The 20,598-nt window shown below is 37.0% G+C and overlaps 1 protein-coding gene across 3 annotated transcripts in view; it reads right to left on the bottom strand.

Moving 5' to 3' along the window:
• CDK8 (cyclin dependent kinase 8) overlaps positions 1-20,598 on the bottom strand; it is a 75,537-nt gene that overhangs the window by 26,285 nt on the left and 28,654 nt on the right. For all 3 annotated transcript variants that reach the window (XM_052650060.1, XM_052650058.1, XM_052650057.1), the window contains exons 3-4: positions 14,747-14,857; positions 10,898-11,038 (exon numbers count right to left, since the gene is read on the bottom strand). In XM_052650060.1, coding sequence (XP_052506020.1) covers positions 10,898-11,038; positions 14,747-14,857 — 252 coding nt within the window. The remainder of the gene's footprint in view (positions 1-10,897; positions 11,039-14,746; positions 14,858-20,598) is intronic.

The following is a 20,598-nucleotide window of genomic DNA, read 5'->3' on the forward strand; positions in this document are numbered from 1 at the left end:
AGATGTCAGTCACTTATGCCTTTTACAGATCAAAAAAACTGTTTATTATTAGTAATAGCCTCTTAAGAATTAAAGCAATAAAAATACAGATTCCTATAGGAGATTAAAATACAAAGAAGTACAACGAAAGTAAAATTTACCTGAAACTTCACCTCACAGAGTTAGGTCATTACAAACATTTTGGTGGACATAATTCCAGATTTCTCTAAATCTACATTATTACATGTATATAAATATCTTAGAAAAGCCCTTTTGATTCCTGTATTCACTTAACAGTGAACAAATAATAAATAAACGCACAGCACTACTATATTGATCCTACTTTATTTAGCCTTCCCTACCATAGCTCCTTAGGTTATTTTTAGACCAGAAGAGCTCTAGGACATTGTCAGGTAACAGTGAAGTCAGAACGATAACAGCTGCTGACTTGCTTACACACTTAGAGGTTTCCTTCCTTCCTTATTTTTATAAAGAACTTCAATCAGAAATGAATATTAAATTTTGTCAAACACTGAATTTTGCAAAAGTTTTACATTTACAACTACTGAGATAACCACAGCATTATTCTCCTAGCATTATTAATGTGAATTCTGTCAACAGGTTTCCAAATACTGTATGATCTTCACATTCTTGAAATGAACTTCATTTACTTGGGGTATAGTAATCTTTTAATGTTCCTCTGGATCCTATTTGCTAATATTTTATCTAAGATATAAGCAAAAATGTTTATGCGTGACACTGACCGGCTGTATTTATTAGGTTTGTGTTTAGGATAGATTCTGAGTTACCTGTCTCACAGGTTAGAAGGCTGTTGAGGAACTGCAGGAAGGGGAATGACATGGTGTGCTTTGCTTTCTAGAGGTCATTCTGATTGCTATGTAGATACTGGACCACAGAAACGTAAGACTGCAAGGAGGGACGATCACGGGCTTGTTTTTTCAGTAATCCAAGTACCCTGGATTAGAATAGCAGCGATAGAAACGATAAGAAGCGAAGTCAAGAGGCAGGAAATGGACTGCAAAAAACTCAACTGTGTGCACTGGGAGGTCAGGCTACTGTAGGATCAATGAACAGGAATGAGTGAAATGAATGAGCAGACGTGGAAGTTCACTGGGGAAGTCCAAACCCATATCCTGAAAGCAAGGGGGTCTGAAATCTTCCTGTCAGTTTGCACCTGTCCACTGGGCAGACCCAGGGAGACTGAGCTAGGAGGACTGCATCATCGCTGCTCATCTGCCCTTCCCTCCCTGGCTAACTCTTCCCACAGCGTCTCCTCCCTGAAAACAAGCACTACAGTTGACTCTTCTTTGAGAAAAGATGCCGGTCAGATGACTGGGACCAATGGCCAGCTGTGCTACTTCAAATTAGAGTTACAGGAGAGTCTTACTGTACTTCAATCTGAAATGTGTTCTGAAGGGAGCACTGATAAGAATCCAGCTATTCAATCAATATTTATCATGCAACTAATATGTGCTATCCTGGGTGCTAAAGATATACTAGTAAGTGAAATGGATAAAGTTTCTACACCGAAGGTACTTATTCGCAGTCCTAGGGCAACCTAATGATGGACTGGAACTAAAATGCACTGACCGAACATTTATTATGCACCAGACAATCTAATATTTCACTCTCTATCAAAGAGACAAAAATATGGGTCTGGCTCCATTTTATGTTAAAAAAAAAAAAAAGAGAAAAGATATATGTGACTTAAAACTCAGATAATCTTCTATTTCTAGCCAATTTTCAGGATTACTCAAAAATATAATCTTCACTCTATTTTTTTTAAAGCTCAATTAAATTATTTAGAATATCTGTCTTGTCTGGTGAGAAATGGGACTTTAAAAAGATTTTAGCATCTTGCTGATCAAGGGTCTGAAAAAATTCATCGAGAATCTGAAAGAAGATGAGAAGCCACATGCAAACTAAGTAACATAGTGTTTTTATAATCTGCCCACATAAGTAGGTACAGTGTCTGGAGCTGCACTATTTAGTAAAACAAAGTGGGCCACTTTTTCATTATTTACAAACAATAGAACACGGTTCATTGTGTGTGCTCAATATCTAAATTACACAAATGTGGCATATATTAAGAAACTAAAGGGACTGTTTATAATCAAACACTTCCAAGAAAGAAAACTGTCCAACTGTCATTTAAGTCAACATACTACAGAATCAACACAATATTCGTGATGTTAACCAAAAGTAATGCAAACCTCATTTTAGTTTGCCTTAACTCATTCTTATCAATAAAACCTATGTTTCATCTTCAAGCCTAAATTTTATGGATACAATTTTGTATGTTTTCCTAGTTATACAATTAGACAAATAAGAAAATTGGAGTAAATCCTTGGAGATTCCGTTTATTCCCAGTAAATGAAGCAAATCTCAAGTAATAAGCACTGATTGATCCTGACAATCACAAAGCATTTTTCTTCAAAAAAGCTCTGTTTTAAAGAAACATGCTTAATATATTCCCAACACTCATTTCTAGGAAGCTAAGCACAGAGAAGGAGCAACAACAGCAGTCAGAACAGAGGCCTTGAACACAGTCTCCTTTCTTCCCAGCTGGCCAATCAATTTGTTTCTTTGCTTCTTTCAGCATTTGGACAGTGTCAAGGTCCTTTCTGCTTCCCCTGTTCCCTCAAGAATGTACTGCCCCCTCCTTTTAGGCAGACAAAAAAGTGTATGCATGGCTTTTTTTCCCTTAATAGCAACCATCCTCTACTGACATAAAACAAATACACTAAACAACACTGAATATTATGTGTGAACTTTACTAAAAGACTAAATAAGGTATTTTCTTCTGTTTCCTTCTATATGATTATAACATGTTAACTGCAAACTATTAGAAAATTCAGGATGGTATTAAAAGAGGAAAGTGAAACTTGCCTGAAATTCTCCCACCTATAATAAACCCTACTTAGAAAAACATATTCCCTACAGGGCTACTGCTATTCAACATGATTTTATTATCAATGTCAATACATTTGCATAAAATATTAGAGTACTTATAATTAGAACAAAGTATTTTCTACAGACTTGATCTTCTCTTTTCCTAAACATATAAAGTAACTTTCGGGCAACAGTCTAAGACCAGTGGCTTTCAAACCTTCTTGAACACAACCCACAGGAAGAAGATCACTCATTATGGCCATAGTTAAACACATACATACATACACACATACAACTGAAACAAAAGTTTCATGAAGCAACAACCTGCCTCAAGACATATGATGTACTCTGATATTTGCTCTGTTCCACTCTATTCCATTAAAAAATTTTTTAAAAAGGCTGGTTGTGTTGTGTGATTTCCCAACTCACAGCTTACAACCTGCAATTTAAAAATCACTGACCTAGAGGGGAAAATCCCTAAAGTCAGTGATCCAGCTTTGAAAATAATTAGCTAAGTAACCAGAATCAGGCCATTTAATCTCTTTTCTTCTGAGTTTTCCACTTCCTTGTACAGAGCTCACCAGTCAATAAGAAAATGAATCTAAAAATCCCAAGCAAACCAACTAATTATATTACTGTTTGAAGACTTTAGTATTAGTAAGCAAATCTAATAAACCAGGTGATCTTTTACTCAAATAAGAAGAATCAGATCAAAAACACCCCAATAGTTCATCATGTTATAATCAGTAATTAGGTGCCTTCATAAAGGAGGCCCTATGATACTGAGTCTGAGTCAATGGCTCACTCCGAGATTTTGATCGTACTGAACAGTTGCTAGGAAACCAACTCATCCTTCACCAAGCACAGTTAAACTCTCCCCCAACCACCAAGTGATTCCAAGTCATCCAATATAATCAAAATAAACTTCAAGGCAACAGCACTATCAGATTTTTTTTTTTAATAAGCCAGATTAAATAGCTCTGAAATAGCTCGAGCATTTTACAAACATGTTTATGCAATGGCTCACTGGGCTATTTCACCTCACATACTACACATGACAAGACATCCCCCTGGGATACTTCCAAAGGAAATCTCTGCAGACATTTATTTTCTAGGAAATTTTACTATGGCAAAAAACTGCAAAAAACAAAGAACCTATTTTGCAGTGAATGCTCTGTCACTGAGCTATACCCACCCCCCTCCATGCCAAAAGAAAATATTCTGAATTGTTTTAGGGCAGGAATGACCAACTTCAGATAGCTGTAATACTCCAAAACACTCCAAATTTCATATACAGCCTTGTAATTCAGCTTAAAGGAAAAAAATTACAAAGGAAAATACAAAAGTTATACTATATCTTACATTATCCATTTGGTGCAAGAGGAGGAAAGTATAGCCTATGTGCCGGGGAGCTCCAAGTTAATTATCACTATGATAAAATCATTAAAGTAGTAATTAAAATGAAATTTGCGGGGATACTATATTTTTTTTTAAATGGAACACATTAATGACCATATGAGGACTATATACACCTAATGAAAGTTAACGGCAAACAGGTAAGTCATAGTAACTACTTCTCTACTCTTTATTGAATTCCTTAGGAAACAAGTCAAAAGCACAAATCTTTAATACTTACTTAAATACAAGTAAATCATTTGATTGACTGTAAATCATTTCTGTTAAGTCTGATATAGCTGAATGAATATTTTCAACAAAAAGCACAAAATTCAGCCAACAATGAATTCACTAGAAAATTTTAAAAGAACAACTATCAGCTAGAAATTAAAATACTGACATTGTGATTAGAAATGACCTGGTCTGCTAAATGTAGGATTAAAGTGAAACATTGGCGATGCAAGTTCAGAATAGTTGGAACATACAGAAGAGAGGCATGCCCACCCTCACCCCATTAATGATTAAAGAATAATTCACACAGAAGGGACTTCCAGAAGTTCTGGAAAGAAAAAATTTGAGGGATGTAAATCAACAATGATGAAAACTGTCCACCCTTAATATTAAAGGAGAAAAATTGGAAAAAATAAATGACATAAAGTGAACATCAGAACAAACAAAGGGCCAAGAAATAGGTCTCCTTGGGAGGAACAAAAATCTGGGGGAGAGGAAGGGAGCAATGGATGAGATCAACAGATCACTGTCATTAGCTGAATGGTCTCTGAACTAACTGATAAGAGCTGAGTTCTTTTCAGTGGAAAGAAGGCTGCTGAAAGGACTTAAAATGTGGTATGAATAGAAAAGAATTTCTTCTGCACTGTTTCACGGCACTAAATCATAGCAGAGATAAGAGGGAGTGAAGGGAAGAAGTGCAGCAGAGTCTGTGTGCGTCCCTAGATACAGAGAAGTGTCAGGTAACATCGGAGATAAGCTATGGGGAATAACCTTGGAGACCACTTTGCTTCTGTTACAGACGGGCTAGTTCGTTCATTCACCCCGTGTAAGCAATACTGTATACATTACTGTGTATTCCACAGGCACTGGGAAGTCTACAAAGATACAATAAGTCCCAGTCTTTGCCCTCAGGAACTTACCATCAGACAGAGGAGTATAATTACCCAACTAGTAAGCACCCCAGGGGTAGTTCAAAATAATGCTTCAGGGTTTAGAAGTAAACAATCTCACTCTCAGCTAGTGTGACTGGGGTGGTGGGTGCTAGGGGCTTTTCTGATGAGGTAGCAGAGCAGAGCTTTAAAGGATGAGTAGATTTCAAATGCAGGAGATGAAGGGAGGAAGGCATTTAGACAGGCAGGACAACCTCTGGGTTGACTGGAAAATAAATATAAAGAATGAGATAAAAGAAAAACAGGAGACTGGAGCCAGACCATAGTGGTGTTTTTAATCTTCAATTTGGCAGCATGCATACTAGTGAGAAGTGTTTTTCAAATTCCTAATCTATCACAGAATTTTTCCTAGGAAGAGAAAAATTACTGAGTTTGAAATTTCACAATTGCACAAGAAAACGATGACAAAATTTAGAAAGTTTTATTAAAAAAAAAATCATTTCCACTGATAGACCCTAGACAGTGAACTGGCTGGACATCCTCAAATAGGTCACAATGGAGTCACTGGTGGTCACACCCTTGCCCATGTGCTCTAACTCAAACGGGAGTTCAGTCACCACTGCTGGATCAAGCCTGGCTTCTACACAAAAAGGATCGAATATGACTTTGGTGCTTCAAGTTTTTTACTGGGCTCAGGAAAAAACCACCAACCAATCAGGCTAATGGACTTCAAACTTGTCCTTATTTTGAGTTACTAAAACATATCTTTACTTGAAGCTTTCCTACTATTTCACACTTAGTTTCTCTTTATAGTACATATGGCAAAAAAAAAAACACCACACCTTAATATTCCTTAACTCAACAAAACCCTCCTATTTTATGTAAGCAGATAATTGGGGGGCTGGGGCGGGGGAGAATATGGACAACACAACCCTGAAATTCCTTTTCCCACGTTGCATGTGTCTCAGTCGACCTGTTTAAATAGGATGGCTATTCTGGGTGTCACCTTGGCTGGACCATAGTGCTCAGAGTATTCTGGATGTTTCTATCAAGGTGTTTTTGAGTGAGATTAACATTTAAATTTGTGGACTCTGAGTTAAGTGGGATCACCCTCCATAACATCGGTGGGCCTCACTCCGAAACAAGAAGGAATTCTGCCAGTGGACTGACTCTGGACTCAACTGCAACTCTTGCCTTGGGTCTGCCAAACCTGCCAGCCTGACCTGCAGCTTCTGGACTGACCCTGCCTCCACAACGGCAGGAGGGAAGTGCTTAGGAGAAACCTTACTCTCTCCACACAGACCCAACTCTCTCTACACAGACCCATTCTCTCTCTCTGGAGAACAATGATTAATACAGGTGGTAATGCCAGAACCAGGACTATAGACTGCTAGTCAAACAACTTTCATTTCCAAGGAGAGGAGAATACAAGAAGAGAGGGGAAGGATGTAGTCCCAAAGAAAGAGTAAAGTTACCTTACACACACCACTGTTTTTATTTCTCTCTCTAGTTTACTTTGAATTCATAAATTATCTCATAAATACTGCATAGCTTTCCTTTCCAGCCCATTTCTTAGAACATCTGCACATGTGTACTTATTACTACATTCAGCCCAACAAGAGTTCCAGAATTATCAAGTCTCTATTTCCTGTGGAGGATGACAGACCTCAGTTACTGATTTGCTACTACATAATAGAACTGGACATGGAACAACAGACTGGTTCCAAATAGGAAAAGGAGTATGTCAAGGTTGTATATTGTCACCCTGCTTATTTAACTTATATGCAGAGTACATCATGAGAAACACTGGGCTGGAAGAAGCACAAGCTGGAATCAAGATTGCCAGGAGAAATATCAATAACCTCAGATATGCAGATGACACCACCCTTATGGCAGAAAGTGAAGAGGAATTAAAAAGCCTCTTGATGAAAGTGAAAGAGGAAAGCGAAAAAGTTGGCTTAAAGCTCAACATTCAGAAAACGAAGATCATGGCATCCGGTCCCATCACTTCATGGGAAATAGATGGGGAAACAGTGGAAACAGTGTCAGACTTTATCTTTTTGGGCTCCAAAATCACTGCAGATGGTGACTGCAGCCATGTAATTAAAAGATGCTTACTCCTGGAAGAAAAGTTATGACCAACCTAGAATAGCATATTAAAAAGCAGAGATATTACTTTGTCAACAAAGGTCTGTTTAGTCAAGGCTATGGTTTTTCCAGTGGTCATGTATGGATGCGAGAGTTGGACTGTGAAGAAGGCTGAGCACTGAAGAATTGATGCTTTTGACCTGTGGTGTTGGAGAAGACTCTTGAGAGTCCCTTGGACTGCAAGGAGATCCAACCAGTCCATTCTAAAGGAGATCAGCCCTAGTTTTCTTTGGAAGGAATGATGCTAAAGCTGAAACTCCAGTACTTTGGCCACCTCATGCAAAGAGTTGACTCACTGGAAAAGACGCTGATGCTGGGAGGGATTGAGAGCAGGGGGAAAAGGGGACGACAGAGGATGAGATGGCTGGATGGCATCACCAACTCGATGGACGTGAGTTTGAGTGAACTCCGGGAGATGGTGATGGACAGGGACGCCTTGCGTGCTACGATTCATGGGGTCGCAAAGAGTCGGACATGACTGAGCGACTAAACTGAACTGAACTGAATGATCAGTAGTGACAAAATTAACTTTTATTTATTAAATGGTAAAGTTAACTATACATATCAACCAATGAACTCCATAACTCTATCAACTGAAATCAGTATTTCTATTAACAATAAAGCCAATTTTATTAAGCAGAAGCTTCAGTAACACTCTGGACTATTTTCAAATGGTGTTTTTAGGAGGTCTATGTTAATTTTCTACTTTGATATGAAGCTTCATGTGGCAAGTCAGCACCTAAACCAACTGATGCAATTCTTAACATTAGAAATCTACACAGATCGGCTAAGGTTGGTATCACCTCATTTTGTCTAAACCTGACTGAAAAGGAGCAAAGAACATAATTAACTAGTAATTATACTGCAAATAATAATAATTGCTTGAGGTAAGATTTTTAAAAAAGGTCATGTCATACAGCTTCTAAAGAATAGTTTTCAGAGTAAATACTTAATACTACATATATGAATATCTTGTGTAGCTGTAGTTGAAAAATTATATACTATCAAACTCCAAAATTTGATTTTCAGTTGGCAGGAAGGTAGGCACAATTTTAATAAAAACCATAATTATGAATCTTTCCTTCAAGAACTGAAGAATAATTCAAGAGGCAGGGACCTGAACCAGTAAGATCCAGCCTAGGGGAGGAGTTTATCACTTCAATGAGAGAATGGTTCAGTGGGCCTGCGATGCACAGAAGGGTCAGGCGTTTGGAAAGAGCACTAAGAAGCCAAGCACAGACATTACAGGAAATCATGCTTCAGACGAGAAAGTCAAAGGAGGCAGCAGCAAATAATCGATTACAGTTTAGAGAAGGTTGTGGATGAACACACTTCTCAACAGATGGCAGTGGCCTAGCAAGAGGGGTACAGCACCAGGAGGGATTTGCTTCGGTGAACAGGAATATTTTACCCCGATACTGTTCAGAATTGCCAGTATCTGGTAATAATAAAGTGTCACTACTTTTAGTTTGTTTCAGTATTATTTTTAAGTCAGCTGCAGACAGTGCGTTCCTTTGTTACCTGCACCTGGGTACACTGCTCCACGCCCCCTGTCTCCCAGGGCACCACCAACACAGACTTCTGAAATGACCTGCTTGACAGTGTCTCTATGCTAACGACAACTGTTTAGGCTGTGTCAACAGAAAGAACTCTCCCCAAAGAAATCACACTTCAAAACTATTTTCATTACTTTCATTATTTCATAGTGTAGTTAACGCTAATGTAAGCAGTTCAGGTATATTTTGGGGCTTTCCTGGTGGCTCAGATGGTAAAGAATCCACCTGCCAATGCAGGAGACCCAGGTTTGATCCCTGGATTGAGAAGATACCCTGGAGAAGGGAATGGCAACCCACTCCAGTGTTCTTGCCTGGAGAATCCCATGAACAGAGAAGGTACATTATACATTAGATTCTTGCATAGAGAATTCCATGGACAGAGGAGGTATATTACATATTAATATAAAAATTAAATACTGGTTTAAAAATCAGTTTGTGTTCATCTAATGAACTAATATTTTAGTGATGAGAAAATATTTAAATTAAAAATAAAACATTATCTTAGCATAATTAACTCTACATGAGAAAAATACCCTTTAACCAGATTCTATTCTTTTAAAATCATGAAAAATGCCAGGAGCTCAAAAGTAGTAACAGTTTTCCCCTAAGCTGACTCTTCTAAAAGCTGAAATTTATTTTCATTTTCATAAAGAGACAAAGGATTTTCACATTTATGTTCTGTAAATTCACTGCTTGTAAATATCCTAATTCTATTAAAAATAAAGTTTGCATAAGAGAAAAAGTTATTTCAACCAAACTTCTGATGTGTTACTGGTCCTACTGTAAATGCTTTTTCTAGGCTTGAGAACTGGAGGTAAAATAACTGCCACCAAATGTATTTCAAGGAGATTTACGGAAGACAGATGGAAGAACCAGAAGCTAAAACACCTGACTGAAGACAGAGACGAATGCATTAAACACAGAGCACCCGGCAAAGAGCACGCACGTGAGGGCAGAGCGGCTCCACCTTATCAGGATGGAGACTTCGCCTATGTACACATGTGATCAGAGACCATGCCACAGCTCCCAGCACTGTGTCTATAACTGCTTGAAATGAAGGCACTGCTACAAACCTCACTAGAGTCACTACATTTACAAAGAAAAGAATAAAAGCACAGTGTAATTATGCAATATGAAAGGGGTAAACAGGAATCTGAAATTTAAATGAATTAAATATATAAAGCTTTCATGAACAAGTACAATTTAATCAACAATTTAATGCTATACATTTTTTTAAGGGCATACACTATTCTGCGATGTAAAATAAAAATAAAGTCAATTTCTGAAGTCTTAAGAATTTAGTGTACCTTAATATGGCAAGGCTTCTTAATAATGTATTCAATCGTGATTAATAAAGGCTATTGGCTGAGAGACTTCTACTAATATAGTGCGTTCAAAAAATAAGTAGTTGAACACTCCTCTTCTAATATTCAATATAATATGCAGTAGGCTCCAAAGGTTGTATTTTCAAGTTATTCATAAATACACCAACTTCCAGAGTTTGTCTGGCATCTAATAATCAATGTAAAGCAAGCGAACGCTTTATTTACAGACTTAAAAGCTTAGCAAAACCAGTGTGGCCTCTTTTACCTCTTAAGCACCAGCTAGTGTATGTCCCGAAGCAGGAGCCATCACACAGAAGTACAAGGCTGGGCTAGTTTTGAGACCGTGGCATTCCTGCTTCCCCTGTAAGGTCTGCAGGCCTGTACAGCACTAACATCTAGATATATCACCCAACTCTTAAGTGCATCTTTCTAGCTTACACCTAACTACATTTCAACTTACCAAATCCCTGTGCAACACCCAGTTAGCATGCAGGTAGTGGATCCCATCTAGAATCTGATATAATAGTGACTTCACCATCCCCCGAGGTAACTGAACTGGCTTCTTGTTTGCTTTAGAAGCTCTGTGAAACTTGATTATATGCTGAAAGAAAGAAAAATATCACCAGAAGCTTAAAAAAGAAAAGAAGGAAAGACAGTTTGATAAATAATATTTTACTAACTGAAAAAAAAAAAAAAACAACCACTCAGGGATTTCCAAAGATACTGAAAATATCATTTCACATTCTGCTGGATAGCATAAATAACCTTAAATAACTACAGCTAAAATGTCATTTCCTGAGCATGGGATAGGGCCTCAGAAAATAAATGACAACAAAGAAGTAGAAAGTAATGTGATTTCATTTTTAAAGTATAATTAAAAAATTACTTTCACAGTTACTTGACCTGTTTATCTAGTGAAAAATTTCAAGAAACAAATATCTGTTATTCAGCAGTGAATAAAATGTGTATTAAATGAAAGAAAGAAAAAAAGAACAGAGAGTTTTGGCTGGTTAACATAACATAGGTGTGGTACCTATTTACCACAACTGGGTTATAAAGAAAGCAGATGGAAAAATATTTCAATTAAGTACACAGAAGCACAAAGGAATAATATGTAAATAACCAGTACATATCTCTGGTCATAAATAATATTTAGAAATATGAATGCTTCAGACGAGGGGGTAAAAAACAGCCTTGAAACATCCAGCAAAGCTTTCTAGGTATAATGTTAGTGGACATCCAGTAAACAAAATACCACTTTATAAATAGAAAAATCATTTTACAAATAAATGTACCTCAACAGAAACAAGATCCAATGTTTCAAACTCTCGACAGATGTCTTCATTGTAATGAAAGCACTCAAACTGCAAGAAAATCTAGAAATCGGCTGCAGCCAACTCTGCTGTGCATACCACTGGGCACAGGCCTGAATGTAACACGCGCAAGAGCAGATTCCTGGCCAGTATCTGACTGCATATTAGGTGTATTCTTGAACTTAGTAAAAATAATTAAAACAGGAGTGATTATTTTAATAGTATAGCTTTTAACAGTATAGCTATTATTTAACAGTATAATGTAACCTTTTCATTTTCTTAAGATATAGAAGTAGAAAATGGGTAAGAAATAACTAATGACTAATGAGTGAAGGAGTTTTATTTTCCAAAGAAAAAATATAGAGCAAAGGCCTATATTTGGGAAGGTAAAGGGTATCAGTTAGTGCCTTTAGTAGTATGTAGTATGATTAATGTAGTATGTAGCATGATTAATCAATTTAGCATGATTAATCTATCCTTTAGTAGCAGCATGATATTATTTTAATTTTCTTCTCAGTCATTTTTTTGAAGTACTTAAGAACAGGCAAATAAAACAGAGCTATAGTAAGTCTTAATAATCTAGACTGTTTTGTCACCTATCCAAAGAAATGACAATCAAGTCACATCACCTTAAGAAGAACCAGCAGCTCTCAGAGCTTAAAAAAAAAAAAATTAAAATACATTAAAAAAAGAAAATCAAAACCTACCACAGTAAGAATGAAAGGAACAAACACGCAGGGGAGGTAAGATAATCAGTTGATGCCGTATACGTTTCTTTAGGCAGTATTTTCATTAAGGTATTACAAATTACTTTTTTACCAATATTTTATAGCTACCAAAACTAAAGTGGAGAAATTTCTTACCTTCACCTTTATTCCTGGGCTATATAACAAATATGTAATATGCATACCATAAGATTTCACCAACACCTAAGTAATTTTTTAAAATGACTTTTTATTCTTTTTGCCCTTTGCTGCCTTACCCCAGCTAATTCAATATTCCAATTAAAATAAGAAAATAAAATGGATAAAGAGTAGTTTTAGTAAACTGAATCATCATTTGGTTTTTATTAAAATGAGCACTAGAAGTGCTTATTTGGCTTAAATGAGTTGATAAAGCCAGTGGTGACTCTATGCACACATTCTGCTGTGCTGCTAAGTCGCGTCAGTCGTGTCCGACTCTGTGCGACCCCATAGATGGCAGCCCACCAGGCTCCTCTGACCCTGGGATTCCCCAGGCAAGAATACTAGAGTGGGTTGCCATTTCTTTCTCCATATACACACATTACATGCAGCTTAATTTATTAAAGTATGATTATTATACCTACACATAAAATTAAATATTACATACCAGTTTTGCTAGAGACCATGTTGAATACAATACTATCTCCTATGCTCAACTATGTCTTATTACATATCATGCTAATCAACTAGCCTGGAAATTTTCTCATAAATTTGGATTATATAATTTGATTTTATATTACATTTGAATATGATAAGTGTTCAATACTGGCCACTCCAATTTAATGAACTTTTATTAACAGAATCCAAATTTGATTTGATTAGATTTCTTTCACAATAACAGAAGCCAACAAAAACTATCACAAACCTTGGGCAATAGTCTCATAAAAGAGGGAAAATCTATTTTGTTTGAAAATAGTGCTTTCCAGGTAACTTATATAAAAATAAATGGAATCAAATCACATTTAGTCATGTTAAATAGCAATCTACAAACAATATGAAAAAACTTTTTAAAAAAAATAAATCTAAAAACATATGAAACCAAAATAAGTTTCAATTTCTGGAGTCTGTTAAAGTTAAAATGATGGAAATGAGGATTCACCTGGAAATTAGCAAAAGAGTTCGAAACTTTCACTATTTTCAGAAGGTGAATTTCCTTTTACACAGTTTTACTGGGATTTGTGCTAGCTTTATTTCAAAATTTTGTACTTCCATTTATGAACTACAGCTGAATGAAAAGATATATTTTGAAGATTCTGAAATTGAGCCAGGATACTGTAATCCCTTGCATATATTTTCTCTTTTTATTTAGTTCAATAAACACACAGCCATGCTAATTCAGTTAAGTATAGACGAGATGTAAAACATAGCAAAATATTTAAAGACCTTATTACGTATTAAATAGCAGAAAAATATATTTCACAATAGTGAAGTAGTTGTTAATTAATTAACAACACAATACTGGATATTATTTACTTGCAAAAAAGAGCAGTAAAAGTATTATATTTTACAGATGGGGGAAGCTACCCCTTCAGAGTCATTAAGAGATTTGCCCTACATCATATGACAAATAGGCCCACTAAATCTCAATCTGAGTGAGTGAATCTAAGTTGCTCAATTGTGTGCGACTCTTTGAGACCCCAAGGACTATATCTATCTATCTATCTATCTATCTATCTATCTATCTATCTATCTAGTCCATGGAATTTTCCAGGCCAGAATACTGGAGTGGGTAGCCTTCCCCTTCTTCAGGGGATCTTCCCAACCCAGGGATCAAACTCAGGTCTCCTGCATTGCAGGCAGATTCTTTACCAGCTGAGCCACAAGGGAAGCCCAAATCTCAATCTAGTTCTCCAAATAAATACAACATACGTAGGTCCCTACACAAGGTATTATCACCTTCTCATCTTAGATTCTCTTTGCTGCAGAAAAGGAAATACGCTGCTTTTAAATCTTACAACAAAACAGTTATTACTTTTTTTTATGTTGTCAAAATCCACAGCTAGGAAACAATATTGAAGAGCTGTTTATACTCTTCAGATTCTTTTGTTCTCTGCAGCATGTCAAACTGATAAGAACAAAAGTAAAACTACAAAGCAATACTCTAGCCTTCATACTTTCTCAACCACATTCTGAGATCCCTTTTATCTTAAAATAAAAACTCTAATACTACAATGAGCTCCCCAAATTGTCTCCAGTTAGTCCTGTTGATACCCAACTGAAACCATGGCCCACATCCATCATGGCGCGCCTTACCCAGAGGTCATGTTCGGCATAGTCAAACAGAAGCCACACTTTCCTGTCTGCATGAGACAGAAACACCTTTTGAAGAGAGATGACATTTGGGTGCTTAAGTTCCCGAAGTAGCTGCAAAACAAAGGGGAGTCATTAAAAATCTGTCATAAAAGTAACATGAAAAACCCCACACTGTTTGTAACTCAAAGGCAATACAAACCCAATAGTACTCAATCCTAAAAATCTAATAAATACCCATACAATTTTGAGATGCCCATAAAAATGAATACAAATCTGTGGGCAAAAGATACTGAAAAGATATAATTGTGTAAATCTGTCAGTTTTGTTGTTATTGTTCAGTCAGCTTCCTTCTTTAATGTTTTTATTATGGTAAAATACATACCATGTAAAAATTACCATTTTATGTTACTGATGAACCTATCTGCAGGGCAGGAATAGACTCAGACATAGAGAACAGATTTATGGACACACTGGGGGCAGGAGAGGGTGGGCGAATTGAAACAGCAGGACTGAAATATATGTTACCATATGTAAAATAGATAGCTAATGAGAAGCTGCTATACAACACAGGGAATTCAACCTGGTGCTCCCTGATAACCTAGCGGGGTGGGACAGGGTAGGAGTCGGGTTCAAGAGGGAGGGAGCATATGGATACCTATGGTTGATTCACGTTGATCTATGGCAGAAACCAACATAACGGTGTAAAGCAATTATCCTTCAATTAAAAATAAATATAATGTTAAAAGATGTAAAAGATGTTGTAAACATTTTTTAAATAAGTAAATTTTAAAGAAATTACCATTTTAACCATTTTTAAGGGTATAATTCAGTAGCATAAGCACACTCACAATGCTATGCAGCCATCCCCACCATCCATTTTAGAACTGTTTTATCGTCCTAAACAGAAATTCTGTACCTGTTAAACGATAACTCCCCACTTTTCTCTCCCTGTGAGCCCCTGGTAACCTCTATTCTGCTTTCTGTCTCTATGAATTTTCCTGTTCTAGGTGCCTCACATAAGCAGAATCACTCAGTATTCGTCCTTTTGTGTCTGGCTTATTTCACTAAGCATAACTTAGTCTTTAAGGTTTATCCATGGTGTAACATATACCAAAATTTCATTGCTTTTTATGGCTGAGTACATTCCATTCCATATATACACATTTTGCTTATTCATTCATCAGCTAACAGTCACTGGTTATTTCCACATTTTGGCTACTGTGAATAATGCTGCTATGAACACTGGTGTATGAGTACTCAAATTCCTCCTTTCAGTTCTATGAGTAAATACCTAGGAGGGGAATGGCGAGATCATATGATGACTCTATGTTCAACTTTTCCAGAAACCACCAAACTGGTTTTGACAGTAGTTTCACCGTTTACATTCCCATCAGCAATGTCATCAACGTTTATTTACCTTCTAAAATTTTTTATAATAGCCACGTCCTAATAGGTATGATGTGGTATCTGCTGTGGCTTTGATTTGTACTCCCGAATGACTCATGGTGTTAAGTATCTTTTCATGAGCTTATTGGTAAATCTTCTTTGGAGAAATGTCTATTCAAGTCTTTTTCATAAATGTCTATTCAAGTCCACTGCCTATATTTGAACTGGGTCTTTTGATGTTGTTATTGAGTTGTATTTTTAATTTAAATTTATTTTAATTGGGGGCTAACTACTTTACAATATTGTATTGGTTTTGCCATACATCAACATGAATCCACCATGAGTGTACACGTGTTCCCCATCCTGAACCCCCCTCCCACCTCCCTCCCCGTACCATCCCTCTGGGTCATCCCAGTGGACTAGCCCCAAGCATCCTGTATCCTGCATCGAACCTGGACTGGTGATTCGTTTCTCGTATGATATTATACATGTTTCAATGCCATTCTCCCAAATCATCCCACCCTCTCCCTTTCCCACAGAGTTCAAGACTATTCTATACATCCGTGTCTCTTTTGCTGTCTCGCATACAGGGTTATCGTTGCCTTCTTTCTAAATTCCATATATATGCGTTAGTATACTGTATTGGTGGAGAAGGCAATGGCACCCCACTCCAGTACTCTTGCCAGGAAAATCCCATGGACGGAGCAGCCTGGTGGGCTGCAGTCCATGGGGTCGCTAAGAATCGGACACGACTGAGCGACTTCACTTTCACTTTTCACTTTCATGCATTGGAGAAGGAAATGGCAACCCACTCCAGTGTTCTTGCCTGGAGAATCCCAGGGACGGGGGAGCCTGGTGGGCTGCCATCTATGGAGTCGCACAGAGTCGGACACGACTGAAGCGACTTAGCAGCAGCAGCATACTGTATTGGTGTTTTTCTTTCTGGCTTACTTCACTCTGTATAAATAGGCTCCAGTTTCATCCATCTTATTAGAACTGATTCAAATGTATTCTTTTTAATGGCTGAGTAATACTCCTTTGTGTATATGTACCACAGCTTTCTTATCCATTCATCTGCTGATGGACATCTAGGTTGCTTCCATGTCCTGGCTATTATAAACAGTGTCGCGATGAACATTGGGGTACATGTGTCTCTTTCAATTCTGGTTTCCTAGGTGTGTATGCCCAGAAGTGGGATTGCTGGGTCATAAGGCAGTTCTATTCATTCTTGTAAAAGAATGAAACTAGAACACTTTCTAACACCATTCACAAAAATAAACTCAAAATGGATTAAAGATCTAAATGTAAGACCAGAAACTATAAAACTCCTAGAGGAGAACAGAGGCAAAACACTCTCCGACATAAATCACAGCAAGATCCTCTATGACCCACCTCCCAGAATACTGGAAATAAAAGCAAAAATAAACAAATGGGACCTAATTAAAATTAAAAGCTTCTGCACAATAAAGGAAACTATAAGCAAGGTGAAAAGACAGCCTTCAGGATGGGAGAAAATAATAGCAAATGAAGCAACTGACAAACAACTAATCTCAAAAATATACAAGCAACTCCTGCATCTCAATTCCAGAAAAATAAACGACCCAATCAAAAAATGGGCCAAAGAACTAAATGGACATTTCTCCAAAGACATACAGATAGCTAACAAACACATGAAAAGATGCTCAACGTCACTCATTATCAGAGAAATGCAAATCAAAACCACAATGAGGTACCATTTCACACCAGTCAGAATGGCTGCTATCCAAAAGTCTACAAGCAATAAATGCTGGAGAGGGTGTGGAGAAAAGGAAACCCTCTTACACTGTTGGTGGGAATGCAAACTAGTACAGCCACTATGGAGAACAGTGTGAGTTGAATTTCTTTATATAGTGTAGACATTAATCCTTCAGCAGCATATGATTTACAAATATTTTCTCCCATTCCACTAGTTGTCTATGTTTTGACATCACACAACAATACACTTAAATCTGTAGTTTGTAATTCTTTGAAAAACTAACTATAGTTTTCCCTCAGTATCAGAGGAGGTCTGATTCCAGGACATCCCAATACCCCACCCCACATGGGTACCCAAATCCCCCAGTGCTCAAGTTCCTTATGTAGAATGGTACAATATCTGCATATAACCTATGTACATCCTCCCATATACTTAAAATCATCTTTAGATTACTTAAAATATCTAACACAATATAAACACTACACAAATAGTTGCTGGAGCATGGTAGATTCAAATTTTGCTTTTTGGAACTTTCTGGAAATTTCTTCCCCCAAATATTTCCTATTTGCAGTTGGTTGAATCCATGGATATAAAGGGACAACTGTAACAGCAACATTAGAAAATACAACAAAACAACATTCATCACCACTGAATACCAGATGAGAATTAAGATCTGTAATTCTGTGAGATACAGTACCTATTTACATTACAAAGTTGATTAAAATTTTATAAACATTTCATAAAATAATAAAGAGCTTATACAAACAGAAACAACCAAGTAGAACACACTTTCAAGGGCTTATTAACCCTTGTCATCTCCTAGAAGGACATTCTTCTATTTAAAACCTTTTATCTCCTTATTTTATCTCCATTTAGCAACCCAAGTGGCCCTAATAAACCATCAGCATTCTCCCTCCACCAAGTAAAAACAAAACAGCAACAATAAGAAAAAACTTCTCATGAAGCGTGATATTCTGTCTTTATCAGGGAGAAATGATTTACACCATGCCCTGCAAATGTGTTCCAAAGACATGACAGATCTGTGAGAAAGTTAAGGTCTTAGAACTTAGGACTTCAATATCTTTTATAAGAATACTGTCACCAAAACAGGTATCAAGTGAATGTAATGTTAATAATGTATCAGGGGCTCTGAAATGCATTCACAAAAGACAGACTATGAATGGACTATATACGAAGTCATTTAAATGAACAATTATTCTTTGGAAAATGATGATTATTCTATTTAGGAACAAGATTAAATTCAAGTTATATATTTCTACTTTTAGAACAAAACTTCAAACTTATGAAACTCTAGAGATTAAATACAAATTCTCTGAAACTTAAGGCCAATATCTAAAACTACTTGCTAATTAACAAACAAGGCCAAGAATCTGATACAGGAAAGCCAGGACTTTGGGGTCACTAGGGACCAGTCAGCTGGCTGCAAGAGGGGACCTAGCGCTAAGTTCATCTCAGTTCTGGGTCAGAGTTTTCTCCATTACCTCACAACTGGAACACACTTCTCAGCTGGGCAGCTATTTCAAATCCTCTCTGGAAACCAGCAGGGTGGAAATTATAACAAACAAACTCCAAAGCTTTGGCAAAAGCTCTCTCAAATTATTACAAACCTACATATAAGTAGGTTATTCTTAGGTGTCGCCTGAATCTCACCTCTGAGATGAGGTTGAGTTCCTGTACTAAAAAGACAACAGCAGCAACCATTTTACTGAGCTCTTCTCAGGTGCCAAGAATGGGACTAAGTATGTGGCATGCACTATCTCACTCTATCATGAATTACCCTATGAAATATTTATACTGCTCCTGTTTTACAAAGAGGAAATGGTGGTGTAAGGAGATTAAATAATTTGCTCAAGGTCACATTCATAAGTAGTGGTTAGAATCAGGATTTAAATGCTTTCAAAGTTAATTAATTAATTTCTAAAATACAAATCCAACACTCTGTGGTCTAATACCAACACCTCCTAAGACCTAGCCCCCAGAGGCAGTAATTCTCCTTCATCCAGAGACACAGATATTTTAAATATATACTACGCTGTGAACTGGACAGTGGCAGGCACTGTGTTTTGATTATCATGGGACTGCTAGTTTCAAGCACACTGCCTGGTACTTGAAAGGTACTCATTAAACACCTGGTGAATATATGAATATATGAGTAACTGAATTCATGAATAAACAAAATATATCAGCTAAAGGCATTGTCAACACACCCTTTGGCTTCTGAACAGTGCTTTCATCAAAAAAATCAATTCACTTCTATTTTTAAGAAAATCCATCTGATTGGTCAAATATTAAGTCTTTGAGGGCAATGATTTTACTAGTGAGTAAGTATCATTATTATAGTAGTAATAAAAGTGTTAAAGACTTAACTGAGTTTGTGTCTGCAAATTCTTGTGTTGAAGCCCTAATCCCCGGGCCCTCAGAATGACTCTATTTGGAGATAAGACCCTTAAAGAGGCAATTAAGGTAAAACGAGGTCAGTAGGATGGGCCCTAATCGAATCAGAATGGTGACCTTATAAGAAAAGGAGATCAGAATGCAGAAAGAGATGACCTCGTGAAGAGGCCACAAGAGGGTGGCCGTTTGCAAACCAAGGAGAGGTCTCACAGGAAGCCAATTCTGCAGGCACCCTCCACCACTAAGAAAATAAGGTTCTGTTGTTGAAGTCCCCCAGTCTGCAGCATTCTGTTGTGGCAAACAGTACAGTAAATAG

The sequence above is a fragment of the Budorcas taxicolor genome, chromosome 12, assembly GCF_023091745.1.
Source record: "Budorcas taxicolor isolate Tak-1 chromosome 12, Takin1.1, whole genome shotgun sequence".
Lineage (NCBI taxonomy): Eukaryota > Metazoa > Chordata > Mammalia > Artiodactyla > Bovidae > Budorcas > Budorcas taxicolor.